This window comes from Euleptes europaea, chromosome 4 (assembly GCF_029931775.1).
Source record: "Euleptes europaea isolate rEulEur1 chromosome 4, rEulEur1.hap1, whole genome shotgun sequence".
In the NCBI taxonomy this organism is placed as follows: Eukaryota; Metazoa; Chordata; class Lepidosauria; order Squamata; family Sphaerodactylidae; genus Euleptes; species Euleptes europaea.
Genome location: NC_079315.1, coordinates 10,377,182 through 10,403,159, shown reverse-complemented (window position 1 = coordinate 10,403,159; position 25,978 = coordinate 10,377,182). Strand labels below are relative to the sequence as shown.

General features: G+C 48.7%; 1 protein-coding gene and 1 non-coding gene across 2 annotated transcripts in view; one reads left to right on the top strand and one right to left on the bottom strand.

The window, feature by feature from the left end:
* SIDT1 (SID1 transmembrane family member 1) overlaps positions 1-19,391 on the top strand; it is a 79,224-nt gene extending 59,833 nt beyond the window's left edge. Inside the window, exons 16-25 of the mRNA XM_056848035.1 lie at positions 643-766; positions 4,484-4,601; positions 6,642-6,778; positions 9,210-9,318; positions 13,275-13,351; positions 14,279-14,325; positions 16,043-16,148; positions 16,859-16,969; positions 18,412-18,525; positions 19,278-19,391. Of these exons, the coding sequence (XP_056704013.1) occupies positions 643-766; positions 4,484-4,601; positions 6,642-6,778; positions 9,210-9,318; positions 13,275-13,351; positions 14,279-14,325; positions 16,043-16,148; positions 16,859-16,969; positions 18,412-18,525; positions 19,278-19,340 (1,006 nt within the window). The 3' untranslated portion in view covers positions 19,341-19,391. The remainder of the gene's footprint in view (positions 1-642; positions 767-4,483; positions 4,602-6,641; positions 6,779-9,209; positions 9,319-13,274; positions 13,352-14,278; positions 14,326-16,042; positions 16,149-16,858; positions 16,970-18,411; positions 18,526-19,277) is intronic.
* Positions 19,392-22,840: 3,449 nt separating this feature from the next.
* Positions 22,841-22,909, bottom strand: TRNAA-CGC (transfer RNA alanine (anticodon CGC)). The gene has a single exon. It is a non-coding gene; the product is annotated as a tRNA-Ala (tRNA).
* Between the last annotated feature and the right edge of the window lie 3,069 nt (positions 22,910-25,978).

Sequence of the window (25,978 nt, the reverse complement as noted above, 5' to 3'; positions counted from 1 at the left end):
CGTGGGATCGAATGATGTTTCACCACGTGTGTAACGAACAGGTGTGCCAATTTCTGGGCTGAAGGCAACCCTGAACAGGGAACGAAATGAACCTGTTTGGAAAACAAATCCCCCGAAGATGCTTGTACGAAACTCGTAGGGGTACTTTATTTGTTAAATTTTAGTCCCTTGCACCATCCGTTCCTTTTTGTCTCCTATCTCTTGGAATTACAACTTATCTCTGGACCGCAGGGGTCAGTTCCCCTGGAGAAAATGGTTGCGTTGGAGGGTGGACTCTGTGGCATTACACCCTGCTGTGTTCCCTCCACTCTTCTTCCAGAGTCAGCGTGGTGTAGTGGTTAAGAGCGGTGGTTTGGATGGTAGAGTCTGATCTGGAGAACTGGGTTTGATTCCCCACACCTCCACATGAGCGGCGGAGGCTAATCTGGTGAACTGGGTTGGTGTCCCCACTCCTCCACATGAAGCCAGCTGGATGTCCTTGGACTGGTCACAGGTCTGATAGAGCTCTCTCAGCCCCACCTTACCTCACAGGGCGTCTGTTGCGGGGAGGGGAAGGGAAGGTGATCGTAAGCCGGTTCGATTCGCCCTTAAATGGCAGAGAAAGTCGGCATGTAAAACCCAACTCTTCTTCCTTCTCTGCAGCGCTTTTAACAACATTCTCAGCAATGTAGGCCACGTCCTGCTGGGCTTCCTCTTTCTGCTGATTGTGCTGCGCCGAGATATTCTCCATCGGCGCTCCTTGGAAAACAAAGACATCTACACAATGGTACGGAGTGCGCCCTGTCTTGGACCAACCAGGAGGGCCAGGCTTGTGGATCACGAGCGTCAGCTTTAGCGTCAGCTTTTCTCTTGGTCAAGCTTTGCAGATAGATGCCAGGAACTGTGCTAGTAATCTGAGAGAGGGGGAAATGCTAAGTAGCCCCTCGCAGCGAGAGCTAGCATGGTGTAGTGGTTAAGTGCGGTGGACTCTAATCTGGTGAACTGGGTTTTATTCCCCACTCCTCCACATGAGCGGAGGACTCTAATCTGATGAATAGGGTTCGATTCCCCACTCCTTTGTTGGGTGACCTTGGCCTAGTCACAGTTCTCTCCGAACTCTCTCAGCCCCACCTTCCTCACAAGGTGTCTGTTGTGGGGAGAGGAAGGGAAGGCGATTGTAAGCCAGTTTGAGACTCCTTAAAGGTAGAGAAAATCGGAATATAAAAACCAACTCTTCTTCTTCTGCTTCTCTCTCCTGGCTGCTTGGCATTTTTCTTTTTAAAATGTCACCACTCCAAAATGGGGCAAATAACTCCATCCCCCGGGGGCCTGTTTCAACTCAGGAGAACAGAACAGGGGGAGAGAAGGAGTCCCTTCTCACCCCAGATGATGAATCGGGCTCCCTCTGTCCTCTCAAAAGCAGATCCCTGTGTCTGTAGGTAGTCAGACTCTACTCATGAAAGACCGTAAGGGTAGTTTGGAACTTGCTGCTCTTCCGCACCTGCTGAAAAATGCATTTTCGATCCCCTTTCAGTGCACTTTGCAACTGGGTTTTACTGTGTGAAACACAGAAGTCCACTTGCAAACAATCACTAAAGTGGATTGAAACTGGATTGAAAGTGCATTATTCAGTGTGTATGTAGTGAGCCCCGTGGTGCAGAGTGGTAAGCTGCAGTACTGCAGTCCAAGCTCTGCTCACAACCTGAGTTTGATCCCAACGGAAGTTGGTTTCAGGTAGCCGGCTCAAGGTTGACTCAGCCTTCCATCCTTTCGAGGTCAGTAAAATGAGGACCCAGCTTGCTGGGGGTAAAGGGAAGATGACTGGGGAAGGCACTGGCAAATCACCCCGTAAACAAAGTCTGCCTAATAAATATCAGGGTGTGACGTCACCCCATGGGTCAGGAATGACTGGGTGCTTGCACAGGGGACCTTTATGTAGTCGCTAAATGGCACATGCCCTGCAGAGATTTCTGATGTGCTGCGGTGTCTTTTGAAATTTCCACCTATTCTTCCTCCGGCCTGTGCATTGTGGGATAAGAAGGGGCTCCTTCCTCTCCCCCTGTGCAAGTTCATGGATCCCAAATGGCCGTTGTTAATGTTCGACGCTGAAACCATCTTCCTTGCGAGGTGGTGAATTCTTATCATTGGAGGTTTTTACGTATTGATTGGGTAACTACTTGTCAGGGATATTATCACTGCACAGGTTGACTATCCCTTATCGAGACTGCTTGGGACCAGAAGTATGGGTATGTTTAGCCTGAAGAGGAGAAGACTGAGAGGGGATATGATAACCATCTTCAAGTACTTGAAGGGCTGTCATATAGAGGATGGTGCCGAGTTATTTTCTGTTGCCCCAGAAGGTCGAACCAGAACCAACGGGTTGAAATTAAATCGAAAGAGTTTCCGTCTAGACATTAGGAAGAATTTTTTAACAGAGTGGTTCCTCAGTGGAACAGGCTTCCTCAAGAAGTTGTGAGCTCTCCTTCCCTGGAGGTTTTTAAGCAGAGGCTAGATGGCCACCTGTCAGCAATGCTGATTCTATGTCCTTAGGCAGATCATGAGAGGGAGGGCATCTTGGCCATCTTCTGGGCATGGGGTAGGGGTCACTGTGTGTGTGTGTGGGGGAGGTAGTTTGGAATCTCCTGCATTGTGTAGGGGGTTGGACTAGATGACCCTGGTGGTCCCTTCCAGTATCATTCTGTGATTCTATGATGTGGTCTGTATTTCAGATCTTTCTGTATTTTGGAATATTTTGGAACCTTTGCATTTATTTTGGGGATGGGACCCAAGTCTAAACATGAAATTCATTTACGTTTTATGTATGTTTTATATATACTCTATACACATACCCTGAATGTAATTTTAAACAATACTTTTTAATGATTTTGTGTACACTGAACCATCAGTGGCGCTGCTGAGGGCCTGTGAGTAATGCCTGCGTGCCAGCTCAAAAAGTCCAGTTTTCGGATCAGTCTGGACATCGGATGTCCAGATACGGGATACTCAACCTGTCGTTCCTGGCTTGGCAGGGGGTTAGACTAGATGGTCCAGGGGAACCTTTCCAAACCTGAGATTAAATGATAATTTTAAAAATAATGTTGGTAGAGACACCTGTATCGTTAGAAGGAATTCCAGGAGAATTCCACTGGTTGTGCCTCCAGGGCTGAGGACTCCGAACTGGTACCAAGGCAATGAACAGGAACTAACCGTTCTAGTTCTACGCCAACTGATGTCCCCAGTCAAGCTGCAAGGAACATTCTGTCCTCAGAACTTCACCACAGGTGATATTTCAGGGTAGATTCAGAGAGCCGCTACGTAGGAGAACAGTGGCTGATCAACAGCTTTCATGAAAGATGAAGACGAGCTGGAACGTGTCCTGAGTAGGGCAACAAAGATGGTGAGGGGTCTGGAGACCAAGTCCTATGAGGAAAGGTTGAAGGAGCTGGGTATGTTTAGCCTGGAGAGGAGAAGACTGAGGGGTGATATGAGAACCATCTTCAAGTACTTGAAGCGCTGTCATATAGAGGGTGGTGCCAAGTTGTTTTATGTTTCCCCAGAAGGTTGGACCAGAACCAACGGGTTGAAATTAAATCCAAAGGGTTTCATTCTAGACATTAGGAAGAATTTTCTAACTGTTAGAGCGGTTCCTTGGTGGAATAGGCTTCCTCGGGAGGTGGTGAGCTCTCCTTCCCTGGAGGTTTTAAAAAAGAGGCTAGATGGCCATCTGCCACCAATGCTGATTCTATGAACTTAGGCAGATCATGAGAGGGAGGGCATCTTGGCCATCTTCTGGGCATGGAGTGGGGGTCACGGGGTGTGTGCAGGGAGGTAGTTGTGAAATCCCTGCATTGTGCAGGGGGTTGGACTAGATGACCCTGGTGGTCCCTTCCAACTCTATGATTCTATGTGGCGGTTCTCACCCTGTGGGGGGGCAGCGATCTGATTCCTCCGTCCCCGAAGTCAGCGATGCGAGATCTTTTCCACTGCCATCCTGGCCACATTGGGTTCCTAGCAGCAACGCAAGACCTTTGGCCACATTCAACTCTGCCACGTGGCCAGAGGGCAGAAAGCTTTTCACTGGCCGTCAAATGGCTAGCAGTCATCTCAATCCACCATGCGGCAGAACCTGCGTGCCACCAGCTGGTGCAATTAATCCGTTCTCCCCTGTCCGTGCTCATGGCCCAGGCTGGCAACAAAGAATACCGCCGCGTGTTCTGAACAGCAATACTTGCAAGCTGGCGTTTGGCACAATGGCTGCCTTCTTCAGATGAATGCTGGCGTTGTACAAGAGCCTTGTTTGTTTTTTGCAATTAAGGGCAGCGACAAGAGCTATTGCTCTCAGCTTAAAGCGCACTGCCTTGCGCTGGACAGATGGGTTTTTAATGGCCCGCCAAGGGTTGGATGGACTCCTCTGAGGAGTAAGCCCTGACTGAGCTTACGTAAGCGCTAATGCATGAATGAATGAGTGAACATTTCCCTTCCTTCCCGCCTGCCTCCCTTTCAGGAATACGGCATCCCCAAGCACTTTGGCCTCTTCTACGCCATGGGGATTGCGCTGATGATGGAAGGCGTCCTCAGCGCTTGCTACCACGTCTGCCCCAACTACTCCAACTTCCAGTTCGGTAAGCGAAAGGTCTGCTTCGGCCTCAGGCGGCAGGAATGGTTTGAGACCGCGAGCGTCTGGTGTGGGGGCTTTTGCCGGTCGGTCTCCCAGAACCCTCGTTTTTGTGGCCGGGCTCGGTTTTTACGGAGCTCGACACGAACCCCTTGAAATCGGTCGTTTGTGTTCAGCCGGTGCTGAAGCGCTCGCGCTGTCGTGTCCTGGGGAACATGCCGCTTCAGGGACTCGATCTGTGTGTGTGATGCGGACACACTCCAAACAAACACACACACTGTTTGTGCAGTGGGGGGCAGGCCTGTGTTGGCTTTGCAAATGGGACTTTGTCCGATGTTGATCTGAGAATTAGCATTACTTCATTACTAATTAAAAAAAAACACCCCACATGTTTCTGCTTCATTGCTTCAGTTGAAGAGACGCAAGGCCAACTTTGTTTGCTGATCTTAATTGTCCCCGTTGGCAGAAACACCCACTAATGTCAACTTTGACCCGTACAATACTAGGCATTCCATCTCCCCCCATACGCCAAGACTTCTTGGGGATGACCCAGCCTCCTGCCCCAAATTTCCTCCTTTCCAGGGCCCATGGCTCAGTGCTAGAGCATCTGCTTGGCAAGCAGAAGGTCCCAGGTTCAATCCTCGGCATCTCCAGTTCAAGGGACTAGGCAAGTAGGCGATGTGAAAGACCTCTGCCTGAGACCCTGGAGAGCCGCTGCCGGTCTGAGTAGACAATACTGACTTGGATGACCCAAGGGCCTGATTCAGTATGAGGCAGCTTCATGTGTGTTTGTGTGCTCTCACTCCCACCAGCCCCTGCCTCGGGCTCGGTTTGCCAACCTCCAGGTTGGGCCTGGAGACCTCCTGGAATTACAGCTGATCTCCAGACGACAGAGATCAGTTTCCCTGGAGGAAATGGCAGCTTCAGAGGGTGGACTCTGTAGCATTTTACCCCACAGAGTTCCTTCTTGGGCCCCCTGCCCTCCCCAGGCTCCACCCCCCCCCCAACATCTCCAGGGATTTCCCAACGTGGAGTTGGCAACCGATGCAAAGCTGTGCACTCCCTTGTACACACACAGCAGCATCGGTAGGGTTGCCAGGTCCCTTTTTGCCACCAGCGGGAGATTTTTGGGGCGGAGCCTGAGGAGGGCGGGGTTTGGGGAGGGCAGGGACTTCAATTCCATAGAGTCCAATTGCCAAAGCAGCCATTTTCTCCAGGGGATCTGATATCTATCGGTTGGAGATCAGTTGTAACAGCAGGAGATCTCCTGCTAGTACCTGGAGGTTAGTAAACAATGGGCAATCACTATGGCTGTTCACAAAAAAAACCAATGAAATAATTTTTGTATAATTTCTTATTATTACTTTGTTGCTGCACAAAAGTATCTCATCTCCAAAATGAACTGCTTTCAACAAATTACAAAATCAAACAACAATATCAAAACAGGCTTCCGGTAATTGTCCTGTTTCATATAAGTCTTCATCCGTTGGTAAGTATTCAGTTGTACACACACAGCAGCATCGGTAGTGTTGCCAGGTCCCTTTTTGCCACCAGTGGGAGATGTTTGGGGCAGAGCCTGAGGAGGGCAGGGTTTGGGGAGGGCAGGGACTTCAATGCCATAGAGTCCAATTGCCAAAGCAGCCATTTTCTCCAGGGGATCTGATATCTATCGGCTGGAGATCAGTTGTAACAGCAGGAGATCTCCTGCTAGTACCTGGAGGTTGGCAACCCTAAGCATCGGCATGGTTTGCTACCTGATTTATTGCTTCAGTCATAGATCTAGAACCAGTAGGGTTGCCAACCTCCAGGCGGTGGCTGGAGATTTCCCACTATTACAACTGATCTCCAAAGCTGCTGGGCCTCAGGAGAGGCAAGAGCTCCATCTGGCGTGGGGAGAAAAGCCTTTCTCTGATGGGAGAATCATTCCCGGGAAGCCACCGTGCTTGTCTTTATTATGATGTATTGAACCGGCTGCCACCCCACGCACGTGATGTTTTCAGGGTCTCGGGAGACAGGCGGCGGACTCTGTTTTCTGCTTCTTCGACAGACACCTCCTTCATGTACATGATTGCTGGGCTCTGCATGCTGAAGCTGTACCAGACCCGCCACCCAGACATCAACGCCAGTGCCTACTCCGCCTACGCGTCCTTCGCGGTGGTCATTTGCCTAGCCGTCCTTGGCGTGGTACGGTGGCTGTTGACACCCTTTGCCTGGGGTGGGGGCATGGAAATGAGTGAGGATGGTGAAGAACAGAGAAGTCCTCCACATGAAGCCAGCTGGGTGATCTTGGGCTAGTCACAGCTCTCTTAGAGCTCTCTCAGCCTCACCTACCTCACAGGGTGGCTGCTGTAGGGAGGAGAAGGGAAGGTGACTGTAAGCCTGTTTGATTCTTCTTTAAGTGGCAGAGAAAGTTGACATGTAAAAACCAACTCTTATTCTTCTCTCTGTCAAGTAGCAGAAGCCAGAAAAGGCAGCAGCTCAGGTGGAAGTCAAAGGTGGCCCACCTGAGATTGTGTGGCTACTTTAGTTACGTTAGATATTGAATTGGGCTGCCCTTGTTGCTGGTTCCCCACAACTCAGCAGGAAGAACCACATCAGAGTCAGCGTGGTAGTATGGTTAGAGTGTGGGGGCTAGGATCTGGGAGACCCATGTTCAAATCCTTACTCTGTTATGGAAGCTTGCAAGGTGGCCTTGGGCCAGTCACACATTCACAGCCTAACCTACCTCAGAGGGTTGTTATGAGGATAAAATATAAGCCTGGGAAACCATGTATGCAACCCTGAAGTTCTAGGAAGAAGGGCAGGATCAAGAGTATTGTGTTCAGTTTTGGGCACCGCAGCTTAAGAAAGATGTAGACAGGCTGGAACATGTCCAGAGGAGGGCAACAAAGATGGTGAGGGGTCTGGAGACCAAGTCCTAAGAGGAAAAGTTGAAGGAGCTGGGTATGTTTAGCCTGGAGAGGAGAAGACTGAGAGGGGATATGAGAACCATCTTCAAGTACTTGAAGGGCTGTCGTATAGAGGAGGGTGCCGAGTTGTTTTCTGTTGCCCCAGAAGGTCGGACCAGAACCAACGGGTTGAAATTAAATCAAAAAGGGTTTCCGTCTAGACATTAGGAAGAATTTTCTAACCGTTAGAGCGGTTCCTCAGTGGAACAGGCTTCCTCGGGAGGTGGTGAGCTCTCCTTCCTAGAGGTTTTTAAGCAAAGGCTAGATGGCCATCTGCCACCAATGCTGATTCTGTGAACTTAGGCAGATGATGAGGGGGAGGGCATCTTGGCCATCTTCTGGGCATGGAGTAGGGTTCACTGGGGGTGTGGGGGGGGAGGTAGTTTAGAATCTCCTGCATTGTGCAGGGGGTTGGACTAGATGACCCCTGTTGGTACCTTTCCTACTCTTATGATTCTATGATTCTAAGATCTAAGAGATGGGCAGAAGGAGAAGTCAGATGGTTCCATGACTCTTCCATGTGGTAGAGCGGTGTGGTGTAGTGGTTAGAGTGCCAGACTACACTCTTGGAGACCCAGGTTCTAGTCCACACTCTGCCATGGAAGCTCACAGGGTGGCCTAACCTACGTCACAGGGCTGTTTTGAGGCTATAATGGAGGAGAGGAGAAGAAAGTAAGTCAATTTGGGTCCTCATTGTGGAGAGAAGGCGGGGTATAAATGAAGACAGTAAATAGATAAACATCATAAATAGACCGCATGCAGCCAATCTGCGCATTTTAGCAACATGTACATATATTGTGCATAGATTGCTTTCTCCAGCAGGGTTGCTGACAAACTGCACTTCACACATTGCCCTTATGGCCTTCTAAACTAGTGGTCCCGAGATTATAACTGCCAGAAGTTTTAATTCAGTAGACCTAAAACATGATATCCTTGACTGCTGGGAGGAAAATATATGTCATTTCAGCAGCATTACCAAATTTTTGTTTCCCTGAAAATGTTAAAGGAGGCCCCTTTCCTTCTTCAATGCAGAATTATTCTCTCCTCCTCCTGTTTTTATCTTTTCAACAACCCTGTGAGGTGGGTTAGGCTGAGAGAGCGTGACTAGCCCAAGTTCACCCAGCAGTCTTGTGTGACGGAGCGGAGAATCAAACCCGGGTCTTCCAGATCCTAGCCTGACACTAACGGCCACACCACTATGGCACTTCACTATTTTGTAGTTATTAAAAAAAGAAGATAATTGAATGCACGCAACTGTTTGGGTTGTGTATTCTAAACCTGCTCCTGATATCACTTTTTCTGTCATCTCGTCTTTATTGGAACAACTTATTATAGTACATGCCTTTCCAAAAGTTTTGGGTTGAAGTCCATGGATCTGTTCTGCTAGAGGTGACACTTCCTCTGGAGTAAGGAGCCTTCCTTTGATGCAAGCAGCTCTTATACTTGGGGAGAGCTCCATGCTTTGGAGAAAAGCACCATTTCCAATTGAATGGATCCACAGGATCCCACCCAATGATTCAGCGAGTCCATTTTTGATAGAATCTAAGTTTGGAAAACTTTAACCACCTTCCATTAATTGGTGGTGGGGAGACAGATCTTTTTCACACCTGGAAAGCACGTTCGAATGCGGGACGCAATAATTCTTTTTATTTGTCGACGGCTTGCAGGTTTTTGGTAAAAACGCGGTGTGGTTCTGGGTCTTCTTCTCCATCGTCCACGTTGTGGCCTCGCTTGCTCTCAGCACCCAGATTTACTACATGGGCCGTTTCAAAATCGGTAAGCTGGTGATTGGCTCCTCATCCCTCATGGTGGTATGGTATTTACTTGAAAGGAAGGGGACCCTAATTGTAAGATGACCCCCTAGACGATGATCCCCATTTTCAGGAACACACACTCAAAAAATAACTATTCAACATAACTGAACAGGTTGAGTATCCATTATCCGGGCATCCAATATCTGGACTGATCCGAAAACCAGACTTTTTGAGTCGGCATGTGGGCATTACTCCCAGGCCCTCAGCAGCATGCCAGTTTGCTTTCTGATATTTTAATGTACACCAAATTATTTAAAATATCTTTAAAGTTACATTCAGGCAATGTGTATAAAGTGTCTATAAAACATAAATAAATTTAATGTTTAGACTTGGGTTCCATCCCCAAAATATCTCATCATATATATATATGCAGATATTCCAAAATATGGAAAGATCCGAAATACAGACCACTTCTCGTCCCAAGCAGTCCAGATAAGGGAGACTCAACCTGTATGTGAATGTAAAACGACCACTTCTTTCTTTGGTAGCATATCTGTGAAAAAAAATGTAGTCCTGCTTTTGAGTAAACACCGCAGAGCTCATACACATTGATGGACCGTGTCGCATGTTTAGACGTGTCGTCATAGAGAGGAAACCGAGCTTGTTCCGTTCCCACTGCCTCTTCTGCTGTGTGAAATGCATATGAAGGCCTCCTGTTGGCTTTTCCGTGGGTTTCCTGCCTGAGCCCGAGTTTTAGCGCTAAGGAACGGCTCTCCCCTGCCCCCAGAAACTGCTCCTTTCTGCCTAAGTAGTGGCTCACAAACTTATTTACTTATTGCATTAATTGATCAAAATGTGGCTAGAGCTAGTGTATTCCTTATCTATCTTTTTTTTAAATTAAATTTTATTAACATTGCAAACTAAATCAATGTCCATCAATTCAGGAACAATTTTTAAAAAGGCATAATAAAAGTCATACATTTTTAAAAGGGGAGACATCACTTGTCTCCTGCTTCTGAGCTGGGCATTCACATTGCTATAAAATCACAGGGGGACCAAACCCCGTCTAATCCAGCACCTTGGCACAGGGCAACCTGAGTTGTCCCAAGGACTCAGCCACCACTAAAACAAGCTGTCACCTACATAGACAAAGGGAAAAGGAACTCTACACAAAAGAGGCTCGCAAATTTCTTGAAGGGCTACTCACGTCTGAGCTTGCTTTTCGGGGCTTTACAAGTAACTCTATGCTAATTCCCACCCTCCCTAACAATAAAACTCAGACTTCTCATATCAGTTCACGTCAGACAAATTTCTATTTTATTGTTTGTGTTTAAGTATTTATAAGCATAACGTTTCTGGTCTATCCGTGCACTGTTTTTCACGGCCCTTTTGCACATTATGCGGAGGCAAACCCATATTTGCCATCAAGCCAGTCAGGCCTTCCTCTCCCAGCTCTCCCTCTTCCTCCTGACCTTGTGAACCTCCTGAGTCCCACTGTATGCCAAGCGTCACTCGCCTTCCTGAAAGTGGCACCCTATTTCAGGGAAGCAGGACTGGTTGGGGTATGTGCGTGCGCACACCGGCATCCCGTAGGAATCCAGCCACCCTTCTGCCAGAACGTTCCAATCCCGTTCTGTCGTGCTGTTACGCTCCCCTTGTTGTGCCGGAGTAATCCTACCTGAGTAATCATACCTGCATACACGCAAGCTACACGCATGAGCCGCTGACTTGGAAAAACCATTAGCTGGCAGAAGCTGCTTCCGAGTGGTCCCCTCCCTTTCCTTTAGCACCAAGCACATAGGCACACACTTTCCAAAGGCTGGAACCAACAGCCTCCCTCCCACTTATTCCTCCCCTTTGATGCTTCGCTTTGCAAAAGAGCACTCTGAGCTTTCTCAAGGGAACAGGCTCCATTCATTAATGTAGCGAGGCTCACGCAGGCGCTGTAGAAACTAAAGACGCTGCGTTGACAAGCTAACAGCGGATGTTAAGAAAATGCATCATTGTTGTATTGGAATGTCAAATGTCTATAAAACCTCTTGCATTTGCCCTGCTTCGGTGTGACAGGATCGCAGAGCTGTTTGTCTGGATCCTGGCTCACCCGGTTATGACTCCTTGGCCAATAAAGCAAGCCGTAAGCTCAAACCAACCTCCTGCCCTCGTTGATCTCATTGGACTCTACGATAATGGGGGGAGCACTTCACCCTCACCAAGTATCTTTTCTTCTTTCTTTCCTGCTTCGCTTGGCCTCAGACGTCTCTGACCCAGGTAACAAGCGTCTCAGAACTGACCTTTTTCCTGCTCCGTTTGGACTGACCGAGAAAGGGCTTTAGCGGAAGGAATAGGAAGCCTTTTCCTACCTTTAGGGGGAAAGTCAGTTGCTGGGACAACACAGAGGGCCGTGCACCCTAAGATTGACATAGTGAAGCGTGCTGTAGGACAGGGGTTCTGAACCTTGTCGAACACATGGGCACCGTTGTCAAAGCAGTTAGGGTTGCCAGCTCCGGGTTGAGAAACACCTGGAGATTTTGGGGGCGGAGCCTGAGGAGGGTGGGGTTTGGGGAGGAAAAGGACTTCAATGCCATAGAGTCCAATTGCCAAAGCAGCCATATTCTCCAGGGGGACTGATCTCTATCGGCTGGAGAGGAGTTGTAATAGCGGGCGATCTCCAGCCACCCCCTGGAGGTTAGGAAATTAGCACAGGAGCGACACAACAATATAGTTACAAAGTGCAAAAAAGTTCTATTGAGAAAGCGACTAGTAGTAAGCAACATCAATACAAAAACAATTTGTCTAACATGATCCTATATCTACAAAGTCCAGTAGTCACTGATGTATGTATCTTCAAAGTAATAAAGCAGGAGTAGCATTGCTTTGAGAGATGACACGGGGATACGGCCGTTTCAAATTACTTCAATTCAATTCTTCATCAGTCCCCAAACGTCAAGAAAACTTGATTTTGAAATTTTTTTTGACTGCAGTTAATGATACAGGATAGTCACCATGTTCCATTTAGGATACAGCCAGTGCAGCTATTGGACTTTGTAGATATAGTTAGACAAATTGTTTTTGTATTGATGTTGCTTACTACTTGTAGCTTTCTCAATAGAACTTTTTTGCACTTTGTAACTATATTGTTGTGTTGCTCCTGTGCTAATTTCCTAACTATTTAGTATCAGTACAGTGGTGTCTTCTTTTTCTATTGCCCCCTGGAGGTTGGCAACCCTAGTTGCCAGGCCACTTGGTTTAGCAGGCAAAACACGCGAGTGTTTTGGGGGTTTGAGCGGTAAAGCGACCTGCTGCAGTGCGGTGCTTTCGGGTATAAACCAGAAGTGACACGATACCATCATGTGGGCCCGCGCGCACACAACTCACACCCCAGCTCCGCCCCAAAAACCTTCCGCCGGAGGAGAGGGGGGACCTGGCAACCCTAGACGGGGTGTGGGCCCCACCACCACCGTGTTGTGCTGGGGCCAGTCACAGAACGTCAATACTTTGCAAGCTGAGCATCCCTTTGTGTCAAGCAGCAGTTGCTGAACGGGTGCTCCTTGCAGGCATGCTGGCGATGCCTGCCAAGTCCTCTGCTACAGCGAGGTGGAGGAAAGCTAGGCCTCGGTATTGGCTTTGGGGAAAAGATGCTTTGGAGAAGTAGCAAACAGGTGCCGGGGAAGCCGTCAGCGGATGATAAACGTAGGAAGTGGAGCTGTGCCTTGAGCAACACGCAGTGAATTTCTCAAGAGGGGTGTGGGTGGCCTGGTATGAATGCGCACAGCCACTGACCCCATGAGCAAGCAAACTCCCTGGAGATAGGAGCGTCTTGTAAGCGAGAAGCCTTCTTTGTCCCAGTTTCACCCTGTGTTTCTCGGATTCACGGGCCTGTATTTGGGCCTCATGAGGCTGTGTCTTGCTGCCTGCCGGCCAGTGGACCTTAACATTAGGATTCCTTCACCAGACTGCCTCTGCTTTTGTCTCTGGCAGATCTGGGGATTTTCCGACGTGCGTTCATGGTGCTGTATACAGATTTCATCCAGCAGTGTAGCCGGCCAATGTACATGGTAGGTATTTCCCTCTATTCCCCCCTCTTATCGAGAATGAGACCTGACAGGGCAGGAGAAAGGATTGAGATGCTCCTACAGGGGGATAATCCCTCAATCCCTTCAGGTTGCGAAATTTTGCACGGCAGCAATGAAAATTCGACGCCATAGAACAGCCTCTTAGCGCAATTGACAGATGTGTCTCGGTTGTAATTTTCTTTTCAAGTGTTATAAGACTCAGACTGTAATTCTTTGCTTGTAAGAATTTATTAGTCCATGTTTCGTGTTTTATCTGGCTAAGGGCCGTAAATAAATTATCTATCCCTCTATTCCCCCCCACCTCAGCAATCTCTGCCCAGGGTTGGAAGCCGTGTCTCCACTTGCCCACGGGCAAACTGGGGATTGTGGGTTGGCCCGCTCTGCGGCAAAGAGTCCCCTACGTGTGAATTACTTTGAACATTCAAAATATTATATACCATGATATGCTGAGCCTCCAGATGTTCATCCTGTAACTTAAGACAACAAGATCGAGTCCTGCCCTTAGTGGCAAACAAGCCTTTACCCCTTTCCTTGGGAGAACCGTTCAGGCTTGAAATTGTGCATAACTTTTCTACCGCTGAAATTAACGGGGCTTGAAAAACCATGGCCAGATCATGCCTTCAGCATTTGCGCTTCTGAACTGCTGTGGCAGAATGTTTTGTCTGGAAGGGTTGCCGGTCTCCAGGTGGGGACTGGAGATGTGGAATTACAACTGTTCTCCAGGTGACTGAGATCGGTTCCCCTGGAGAAAATGGCCACTTTGGAAGGTGGACTCCATGGCGTTATACCCCATTGAAGTCCCAACCCCTCCTTCCTCAGGCTCCACCCCAAATCCTGGAGTTGGCAACTCTATTTATCCTTGAGCACATGCCTGGCCAGCTAACAAGGATTCTTGTGTCCCTTCCCTAGGACAGAATGGTCCTCCTGGTTGTTGGGAACCTGGTGAACTGGTCTTTGTGAGTAGGAAGTGTCTGAACATATGTGTCTGGGGGGGGGGTTTGATTTAAGTACTTTTGGGAGATTGGTGAATGCCCCTTCCAGCCAGCGTGGTATAGTGGTTAGGAGCAGTGGTTTGGAGCTGTGGACTCTGATCTTGAGAACCGGGTGTGATTCCCCCACTCCTCCACATGAAGCTGGCTGGGTGACCTTAGGCTAATCACAGTTCTCTTCGAGCTCTCTCAGCCTCACCTACCTCACAAGGTGTGAGTTGTGGGAAGAGGAAGGGAAGGAGATTGTAAACTGGTTTGATTCTTCCTTAAGTGGAACAGAAAATCGGCATATAAAAACCAACTCTTCTTCTTCTAAAGAAATTTACGTCCCCATCTCCTCTCCTGGGTTGCTTCTTCCTTCTCTCCCTCCCTGATGGTGAATTTAGGAAAAGCTGCTGGATTTTGAGGAGGGTTGTTTTAGTGTAAGAACCAAGAGCCAGCGTGGTGTAGTGGTTAGGAGCAGCTGTCTCTAATCTGGAGGACTGGGTTTGATTCCCCACTCCTCCACATAAGCAGTGGACGCTAATCTGGTGAACCGGGTTGGCTTCCCCACTCCTTCACATGAAGCCAGCTGGGTGACCTTGGGCTAGTCACACTCTCTCAGTCCCACCTGCTTCACAGGGTGTCTGTTGTGATGGTAAGCTGGTTTGATTCTAAGTGGTAGAGAAAGTCGTCATATCCGGGCCTCATAACAAATGAGTTCGACACCCCTGCTCTAGAGGGGTCATAATATGGGTGCTGGAAGAACCCCTCCCCCTCTTTCAGCGGATCCTTTGGGAGAGATTTTAATCTCCAGTTGGTCGCCTCGTAGATTAGCTTTCGTCCAAATGGCTGGGCAGGACGACAAGCGACAGTCACAACTGAAACAATTAAAATGATCTTTAAAACCAAAGCAGTTGTTGTGATTATGACCTACAGCAAGGGTAGGGAACCTTTTTTCCTCCAAGGGCTATTTGGATATTTATAACATCATTCATGGGCCATACAAAATTATCAACTTAAAAATTAGTCGACCAAGCCCCAGATGACCCCCCCCCCCCGGGGTGTGGGCATGCAGACAGGCGCACTCGCCCACCTGGTGGCACAGGATGGTCTGTTGCACCAGCCGGGCATAGCCGTCCAGCTGCATGCCGGAGTTGCTCCTGCTCCGCATGGTCGGGGCTGGATTCTGGGGCCGGCTCCTGCTACCTCCGCCTGCAGGGGTGAAATGAGGACACACTGGCTAAGAACTCCCCCCCCTCGCATTCTGGCCCTGCCCCCTTTAACCCCTGCATTGTCGCCACTTCCGCCCCCAGCCCTCTTGCAGTACAGAGGGAATGTTTCTCCATGGCCCGGGTGGGAAAGAGTCACACAGTTTCTTGGGCGGTCCTAGCAGCTCCATAGCTAATGACACTTCTGCAAAGGGGGGAAAGGTTCCTTTTCTCGGCAAAACAAACTCACGTCTATTCCTGTCCACTGGAGGGGGCGGATCACCAGTCTTAGATCCTTCTGAGCTAGAGATCTGCCAGGACCCACGAAGGACCAGACCAAATGATTTTGCAGGCCTTAAGCGGCCCCCGGGCCTGACGTTCCCCACCCCTGGCCTACAGGGTAATAGTTTTAGAGGAATTAGTCTAGGATAATCTGGGCACGGCCTTGCATCTGCACCCTGGGTTATGTCATTTTCATCCTTCCACTTTTACAGTGCCATTTTCGGACTGGTGTATCGGCCAAAGGACTTCGCCTCGTACCTGCTGGGCATCTTCATCTGTAACCTTCTGCTATACCTGGCCTTTTACGTCATCATGAAGGTAAAGGAATACGTGAACACACAAAGCTGTGTTATACGAACGAGACCCTTGGTCCATCAAGGCCAGTAGCGTCTACTCAGACTGGCAGTGGCTCTCCAGGCAGAGGCCTTTCGCATCACCTCCTGCCTGGTCCTTTGAACTGGAAAGGCCAGGGATCGAACCTGGGGCCTTCTGCCTACCAAGCAGATGCTCTGCCATTGAGCCGCAGTGCTGCCAAACTTTTAACACCTGCCTTTCTCGATGACAGGAGGGGGGGGGGGCTTTATGATGCTGTTTTCTCTGCTTCTCTTGGCCCTGATTTAAACTGTGGAACTCCCTGCCCCAGGATGTGGCGATGGCTGCCAACTTGGAAGGCGTTAAGAAGGCAGTGGATATGTTCACGGAGGAGAAGGCTGGCCCAAGGTCACCCAGCTGGCTTCATGTGGAGGAGTGGGGAAACAAATCTAGTTCACCAGATTAGCGTCCGCCACTTGTGGAGGATTGCAGAATAGAAACGATAACTTCCAGCAAACTGAGTCCGATTTCTCTCGCTGTTGGTTAAAAGACGAGGCAGGGCTGTTCAGGCAGGAAATTGCATTTGTGTGGAGATCAGTTTGCTTCAAGGGCGTGTTCCTCTTGTTCTGGGCACCTGGGAAGTTCCCACTGAGAGGTCACTTGTCGGGGGAGGGGATAGAGCTCACCTGAGCCTTTGTTCCTTTGGTTCTTTCCAGCTGCGGAGCTCAGAGCGGTTGCTGCCCATCCCTCTCTTCTGCATCGTAGCCACTGCCGTTGTTTGGGCCGCAGCCCTTTACTTCTTCTTCCAAAACCTCAGCAGCTGGGAGGTAAGGACTAGCCCCTTTCTTTCTTTTACGCTTCAGGATGCTGAATCAGCTCCATGAAGATGATCTGGAGGAAGGTCATAGAATCGTAGAGTTGGAAGGGACCACCAGGGTCATGTAGTCCAACCCCCTGCACAATGCAGGAAATTCACAACGACCTCCCCCCAAACCCCCAGTGGCCCCTACTCCATGCCCAGAAGATGGCCAAGATGCCCTCCTTCTCATGATCTTCCTAAGGTCATAGAGTCAGCATTGCTGACAAATGGCCATCTAGCCTCTGCTTAAAAACCTCCAGGGAAGGAGAGCTCACCCCTCCCGAGGAAACCTGTTCCACTGAGGCTCTGTTAGAAAATTCTTCCTAATGTCTAGATAGAAACTCTTTTGATTTAATTTCAACCCGTTGGTTCTGGTCCGACCTTCTGGGGCAACAGAAAACAACTCAGCACCATCCTCCATAGGACAGCCCTTCAAGTACTTGAAGATGGTTCTCATATCCCCTCTCAGTCTTCTCCTCTCCAGGCTAAACATTCCCAGCTCCTTCAACCTTTCCTCTTAGGACTTGGTCTCCAGACCCCTCACCACCTTTGTTGCCCTCCCCTGGACATGCTCCAGCCTGTCTACATCTTTCTTAAATTGTGGTCCCTATCAGGGAAACATTGGGAGGGGGCGGCACTTAGCCTGGGAAAGAGTCGGTAGCTCTGAGCATCAGCTTTGCATGCAGAAGACCCCACATCCAATCCCTGGCTCTGCTGGTTTAAGGATCTGAAGAAGCGGGGCGGGAAGAGACCACTCTACTTGAGAGAGCGGCAGTCCGAGGAGGTGGTTTGGGGCTAGGTGGACCAGTGGTCTCATTTGGCCTGAAATCATTTCATGTGTTGTTTTTTTCTCAATTGAGCAGCCATTTCTGTCAAGATAACTTTTAAGTATTTGAAGGGCTGTTACGTAGAGGAGGGCAGGGAGCTATTCCTGTTGGCAGCAGAGGAAAGGACTCACAATAATGGGTTTAAATTGTGGGCAGAAAGGTACCGGCTGGATATTAGGAAAATATTTTTACAGTGAGAGTTGTTTGACAGTGGAATCAGCTACCTAGGTATATTTACCAGGGGGCTATTAGGAAACATTTTTTTTATAGTAAGAGCTGTTCGACAGTGGAATCAGCTTCCTAGGGAGGTGGTGAGCTCCCCCTCACTGGCAGTCTTTAAGCAGAGGCTGGACAAACACTTGTCAGGGATGCTCCAGGCTGATCCTGCATTAAGCAGGGGGTTGGACTAGATGGCCTTGTATGGCGCCTTCCAGCTCTATGATTCTACGATTCTATTCTTGGCAAAGGCCACATCATGCCAGCTGGTGTTCTGGTCAAAGTGTCAGACCAGGGTCAACAAAAGAGGGCCTGGATTTTTAACAGAGAGCTGAAATTCACTGCCCGTGTCCTTCTTTTTCACCAGGAAACCCCAGCAGAATCCCGAGAGAAAAACCGTCCCTGCATCCTCCTGGGATTCTTTGACGACCACGACGTCTGGCACTTCCTCTCAGGGGCTGCCTTGTTCTTCTCCTTCCTGGTGAGGCTTTCCCAAACAGCTCCTTTTTCCCGCCACCGCTTGCCTCTGCTAGATGTACCTCGCAGCAGCCTGGGTGCGAGTTCGTGCAACATTCAGAGCCCCTCCTGCTTTCCCTGCGTTTGTAATGGGATTCACGGGAAACAACCCGGTGTCTCGAGGCACCAGATTTTATTCCAGCAGATGCTTCCTGGTTTTAGTAACCAAGACGGTTCCATTGTCATTTGGAATCTGCCTAACTATACGAACTGGAATAAAACTTTGTCACAAAGATGGCAACAAATCTTAACAATGGGTCATGCTACATAGTCCTTCAAGATGAAGAAATCGGTTTCTGCAAGGAAGTATTTCTTCACACAATGCATAGTTAAATTGTGGAACTCCCTGCCCCAGGATGTGGTGATGGCTGCCAACTTGGAAGGCTTTAAGAGGAGAGTGGACATGTTCATGGAGGTGAGGGGTATTCATGGCTACTAGTCAAAATGGATACTAGTCATGATGCATACCTATTCTCTCCAGGATCAGAGGAGCATTCCTATTATATGTTCTTATGATAATTATATATAATTATATTAGGTGCTTTGGTACACAGGCAGGATAATGCTGCTGCAGTTGTCTTGTTTCTGGGCTTCCTAGAGGCCCCTGGTTGGCCACTTTGTGAACAGACTGGTGGACTTGATGGACCTTGGTCTGATCTAGCAGGGCCTTTCTTATGTTCTTATGATTTACTTTCATTTCTGCCTTGATCCACCCAGGTCCTGCTGACCCTCGACGATGACTTGGACTCTGTGCGGAGAGACAGGATCCCCGTCTTTTGAGGAATGGGAGGAGGGCATTTATCATCTTCTGTTCTGCTCACAGAAACACAGAATACTGCCAGCCTTTGCCGCTGGTGGAAAACAAATCTGTCAGCGCAGATGGAGCATCCACTGGGAAGAGAACTGCCCTTCTCCGTGTGGAAGCCACTGCGAGGCAAAAACAAACAAACATCCAAATGGAGAGATGGAATCTCCTACTTCCCACTGGCTGGTTCAGACCAAAGGTTCGAAATTCTAGCATAAAGGCTGGAGGCAAGAGATACCTTGGCGAGCCGCAGATCCTCTCCAGTGGTCTTACAAAGGACAGTCGACTTGCAGCATCCCACATTGGAGGAGAGCGGTAGCGCCAGGAACAGCTTTCGCTGCCTAGAAAGAGCAGCTACGGCGCAGCAGCGGTATGATTTCAAGCTATCCCATGTTCTGAGTACCCAAGCAGGGATGTACGGTCCAGCTGGGATGCGGGGCTCGACTTCAGAGTCTTCAACCTGAACGGATGCTGGAAGCTGTCATCTTTCTTTGCTCCGCCCCTTCTGCCTCCGACCACGGTGTGATTCGTCGGCATCGGTTTACGTCGGAAAATCAAGAGTATCGGGACACCTTAAAGACTCACAACATTTATTCCAACACAAGCTTTTGTGAGTCTAGGCGGGCGTCAGCTGACGCCACCTCTGACTCGGGACAGCTTCTGTTAGTCTACAAGGTGCCACTGGCCTCCTGTGTTACGTTGCTGCTACAGACCAGCTTGGCTGCTCATCTGGAGTTTACATTACAGCATCTCATTTGCATCTCCCACAAAACACGCGGAGCCAGCTGGGGCTCACAAATACATTTTTAACTTTGTAGTGGGAACGAGAGCCACCACAGTGAGGGGTGGGCTGCAGAAACTGCTTCTCCAGTCCAGATGCTCCCCCAGTAACATACCCTGCCTAAATAACATAAGGACTTCAAAGCTAGTATTTTGTATCACACTGGATGGAGTCAGATGGGGCCTTCGCTTCTCTCGCCAAAGGGAAAACGAGGGCACTGAAGGTATTTAGCATTGTGCTGGTGCTTCAGGGTCATTTGCTCTCATCCAGCTTCTGCCAACCACCTCAGTTGAGATGTTCCTGTGGCCAACGTTCCTACCCGCCCCGGGCTCCAGTCGGGCACGTGTACCGCACTTGAAATCCCGACAGAAGAGAAATTTACTTTTTTCTCCTGCGTAAGCTGTTTTTTCCTGAGAAGACAGACAGGAAAACAGTAATGGGAGTTCCTTCTGCGTCCTTACCCAATTGTGTTATTGTTTTAAAAAACAATATTATTATTGTTATTATACATAATAGGAATGGTGTACATGTCATGTCTTGTTTCGCTAAATTTTTGAATTAAAAAAAAGGGAGGTCTTGCTATCATTAGACAAGCTTCCTGCAGTTATTCAACTATGTGAACTGCTGAAACGTTCGGATTCTCTTGCTCCAATTTCTTATAGCAGCTGTTGATGCAGCCCAAAACCCACTCTTTTTTTTTTGCCATCAAGTCACAGCTGACTTCTTGTGACCCGTGGGGTTTTTCAAGGCAAGAGATGTCTCAGAGGTGGTTTACATTGTCTGCCTCCGCGTCATGCCCCTGGTATTCCTTGGAGGTCTCCCATCCAAGTACTAGCCAGGGTTGGGGCTGAGAGTGTGAGTGGGGAGGGGCTGTGGCTCAGTGGCAGAGCATCTGCTCGGCATGCAGAAGGTCCCAGGTTCAGTCCCTGGCCATCTCCAGTTCAAGGGACCAGGCAAATAGATGATGTGGAAGACCTCTGTCTGAGACCCTGGAGAGCTGCTGCCGGTCTGAGTAGACAAGACGGACTTTGATGGGCCAAGGAGCGTCTGATTCAGTAGAAGGCAGCTTCATGTGTGACTGGCCCAAGGTCACCCTGCAAGCTTCCCTGGCTCGGTAGAGCATCTGCTTGGCATGCAGAAGGTCCCAGGTTGAATCCCCGGCATCTCCAGTTAAAGGGACTAGGCAAGTAGGTGATGGGAAAGACCTCTCTGCCGGAGACCCTGGAGAGCCATGGGGAGGGACTGTGGCTCAGTGGCAGAGCATCTGCTTGGCATGCAGAAGGTCCCAGGTTCAATCCCTGACATCTCCAGTTAAAGGGACCAGGCAAGTAGGGGATGTGAAAAACCCCTACTGAACCCCCCTGGGGGTTCGAACCTGGGTGTCCCAGATTGTCAGGAGCAGGCCATGAGGATGGTATGCGGTAGTGCGATTGTGCTGCTTCCAGGTGCTGTTGTGCTATTCTGTCCAAGGCCAGTCTATGCCCTGTGTTTAGTCTTCATAGATTCCCATACTGTGGGAATCGCCAAGTACTCCTTCCTGCCTCTTGGAGGGGGGGGGGGTTGCCTGGGTAACCGGTTATCTCCTTTTGCTCTTCCATATATGCTATGTACCTTGCCTTTGACCCTTACTAGTGTCCTTTTGAATATGGCTTCTGAAACCTGTTGATTCTACCCAATAAAACTGCTTTTGTGGATTGGTTGTCTGCTGAAGTCTGTTTAAGGAGGCCGCAGGACTAGAGCTTACACAGATCCTAGACCGACACCTTAACCACTACACCATGCTGGCGCTAGGTAAAAATGTGTTGGTGAGAGAAATGAGAACTCTTCACTGGCTGATTTCACAAGGTTACATTTGATCGTCTTGGGAGTCACTTAAAAGGAAATCCTTTCTTTAAAACTGGGTGCTTTCTGTCCTTGTATCTAACTCCAAAAAAGCTACCCCCCTCCTCTTGCTTGTCTCCCTTCCCCATTTCAGTCTACCTTGTGTAAAGGAGGGGTAGCCTCGTCCCTTTACCTACTTTTTAAACCCTTGCCTAAGCAAGAAATGACCTTTATTAATCTGATTATTTACTCCAGAGTGGGGCATTGCACTGTGCCTGTCAGCTGTACCTCCCTCCTTCCCCAAAAAGCCATAATTAAATACAGTAAAAGCTTTGTTAACCTGATGGGCACCAAGCCAAAGGCTGGGTACAAGCGTTGTTAACTGGGCTGTTTGAACACTTGAAGCTTCCTTATACTGAATCATCCATCAGTCCATCGAAGTCAGTAGTGTCTACTCAGACCGGCAGCGGCTCTCCAGGGTCTCAGGCAGGGGGTTTTCACATCCTCTACTTGTCTGGTCCCTTTAACTGGAGGTGCCAGGGATTGAACCTGGAACCTTCTGCATGCCAAGCAGAGGCTCTACCACTGAGCCACAGCCCCTCCCCATGGCTCTCCAGGGTCTCCGGCAGAGAGGTCTTTCCCATCACCTACTTGCCTAGTCCCTTTAACTGGAGATGCCGGGGATTTAACCTGGGACCTTCTGCATGCCAAGCAGATGCTCTACCATTAAGCCACAGCCCCTCCCCTAAGACACAAAGCTGCCTTATACTGAATCGGTCCCATCAAAGTCAGTATTGACTACTGACTGGCAGCGGCTCTCTGGGGTCTCAGACAGAGGTCTTTCACATCACCGACTTGCCTAGTCCCTTTAACTGGAGATGCCAGGGATTGAACCTGGGACCTTCTGCATGCGAAGCAGAGGCTCTACCACTGAGCCACGGCCCCTCCCCTATTTGGTTAACCAGCAGCCCCCAGTTCGCTGTGGATGCAGGTTAACAAAGCTTGTAAATCTCTTTTCCGTTGCCGGTAAAGGAATAGAGTGGCCACAGACACACCGCATGGGATAAAAATATACTTTTGTCAAGTTGCCCTGTACATCAAGTTCCACAAGTGTTGCAACCACTGTGCATCTGGGATCTTTGGAACCCACCTCAGAACTAATCTGTGCTGCATCTTCTTGGTTTCTATTCTCTACCACTTAAGGAAGAATCAAACGGGCTTACAATCACCTTCCCTTCCCCTCCCCACAACAGACACCCTGTGAGGTAGGTGGGGCTGAGTGTGACTAGCCCAAGGTCACCCAGCTGGCTTCAGGTGTAACCCAGTTCACCAGATTAGCCTCCACCGCTCATGCGGAGGAGTGGAGAATCGAACCTGGTTCTCCAGATTAGACTCAACCGTTCCAAACCACCTCTCTTAACCACTGGAACCACGTACGAGGGACATTTTGGTCCATCGACGGAGAAAAGTTTGTTGGAACTTACTGTGAGTCTTCCTGTTCCTGCCTAGCCTGGCAGGTATTCTGTCCCACCTTGAGAGTCTGTTGTGCTGAGATATTAGGCTGGGGTCCTGTGGCGCCCAACACCTATCCTGGTACCCACCAAGTGTTTTTGGGAAGTGGGCGGGGCTCCAGCATAGAAGGGCTTCCGATTGGACACTGGTTCAGTATAAAGCACCAGTGTACCTTGCTTTATCTGGAAGACACATACAGCAAAGCTCTAGGGGCTGAGGCTGTCAGAACAGAGGTTAAATCAGGCCCCTTTATATGTCCCAGGTAGGGTTGCCAACCTCCAGGTATTAGCTGGAGATCTCCTGCTATTATAACTGATCTCCAGCCGATAGAGATCAGGTCCCCTGGAGAAAATGGCCCCTTTGGCAATTGGACTCTATGGCATTGAAGCCCCTCCCCAATCCCCGCCCTCAGGCTCCGCCCCAAAAACCTCCCACCGGAGGCGAAGAGGGACCTAGCGACCCCAATCCCAGGATTCACTTCAGCCAGCCTGGGAGCCCAATGGAGACAACCAGAAATTGAATCGACTAGCCAATATAGGAGGAAATTGTGCATGGGTTTTGTGTTTGGCATATGTACCCAGTTTGTAGGCATGCAGATATTCCTGGTTGTAATATATTCATGGGGAGATCTAGGCATATAAAAATAGCGAAACTGTAACAGAATGTCTTTGCCTTGCTTTTTTTTTTTAATCACAAGTTTATGATCTTTGGCTGCAACTCTGCTCCCCCGGTTTGCACGCTCTTCTCCTAGAAGAGGATACAGTATGCCGTTACATAAAAAAGGAATGTACGCAAACTGTACATTTTTAAAATAAAATACTATTTTGTCCATATCTATACAATCTTTTTTTTACAATTAACAAAATGTTACACTTAATAAAAAAATCTGAGAACTTTCAATGAAATAACAGTTGCAAATATTTACACCCCGAATGCAATGAGTCTGTAAAAAGATGTCAAAATAAGCCAAACAAACTCTTATTTACAACAATAATTAATGTTCCTGAACAGTCAATTACATATTTTTTGAACTAGGGTGCAAAAAAACCCAGGGAATCATAAAGCAGAATTTTCAAGAACACACAGCCGAAAAACCGTGGTAAAGATAAAGATAATTCGTTAATTTCGAGAGAAGGAACGATACAGCTTGTTCTTTTAAGTCTGTAAAGCAATTTTTTTAAGGGAGCTGGGAAAGCCAGATGGGGCTTATCATAGGAGTGTCTGGACTTATTGGTATTTTGCATATTGCTTCTACCAACAGAGCAAGTCTTGGCTGCTTGTAGCCAGCAGAGACAAATATAATGTGACACATTACACACCCAATGCAATCTGGAAGCATCCGTCATTACATATACCTATCGTTTCATCGCATCTAGATGTGTGAGGGATGACAATGGAACAGCTTAATGCTTCCTGAGCCCAACCTCAGCAAGTACCCTAGAGAAGCCATGCTTTACCCCACTGTTGACAAGGAAAGTGTGTGAGCCTTAATTCTGGTTGAGATCCTAAAGCTGGCAGCCCATCTTAACATTAGGAAGCTAGGAAATTGTTGAGCTATGTGAACGGAAACCTTCCCACCCAAAGGGAGCCAACAGGATGCGTGGTGGGAAATCAAGAGGATCTCCTCTGCAGGTTTACTCCTCCAGGAAAGAGGCAGGTCAAGTCCTGCTCAACTGGGAAATTTGAGTGGATGGTTTCAGAAGGTTTAACAATGCCCAGAGCCCCCAAACAGTGGCCCATTAGGGACTACTCAATAATTTGTTTCGAAAGTCTGGGCAGTCTCGTTCTGGAGTCTGTCGTTAGAGACCTGATGCGACTGATCGCAAAACACACACCTGTCCAGCTCTGAACTTCTGATCATCTGAGAACTGAGAGGTAAACACCGTGCCGAAGATGAAAACTGAAAACAGGTCCAAATAGGCTAGAATGAACACGTAAATTGATGCATTTTTAAATAGTCGGCTTTCCGAGCATCTTCCGCTCATCTGTGTATTAGCCATGTCGCTAGTTTAAAAGGAATTTTCCCGGCATGCCAGGGATCTTAAGGGCAAGCTCAGCCTTTTACATAGAAATGCTTTTCCACGTCACTGTTCCTTCTCTTCAGAGGAGTTCCTTGATCTTTTAGGCGTCGCTTTAAATGAGTAAGCAAAACTCTTTTGTGTCAAAAATAAAGAGGACGGGATTGTTTCAAACCCTGACAGAAGGCAAACAGGAAGCTATTTCACAGAGCCGTCAACTGTATCACATGCAGTACAACTTTCTTCCCCTCCAGCAGAGGAAGGAAGCAAGTAAGAACAGGTCATTGTAGTAAGGAGGAAAACGACAAGAGTCCAATGAATGCTAATTCCAAAGAAAACCTGCACTCTTCCAAAAAGGCTATAAGCAGGGGAATGGTAATAAAGGACTGGAAAGCAACTCGGGTGTTCATTCTTGTTCATCACACCTGCTCTCAGTTTTCACCAGGACAACTCCAGGTGCATTTGGCAAACAGGAAACACG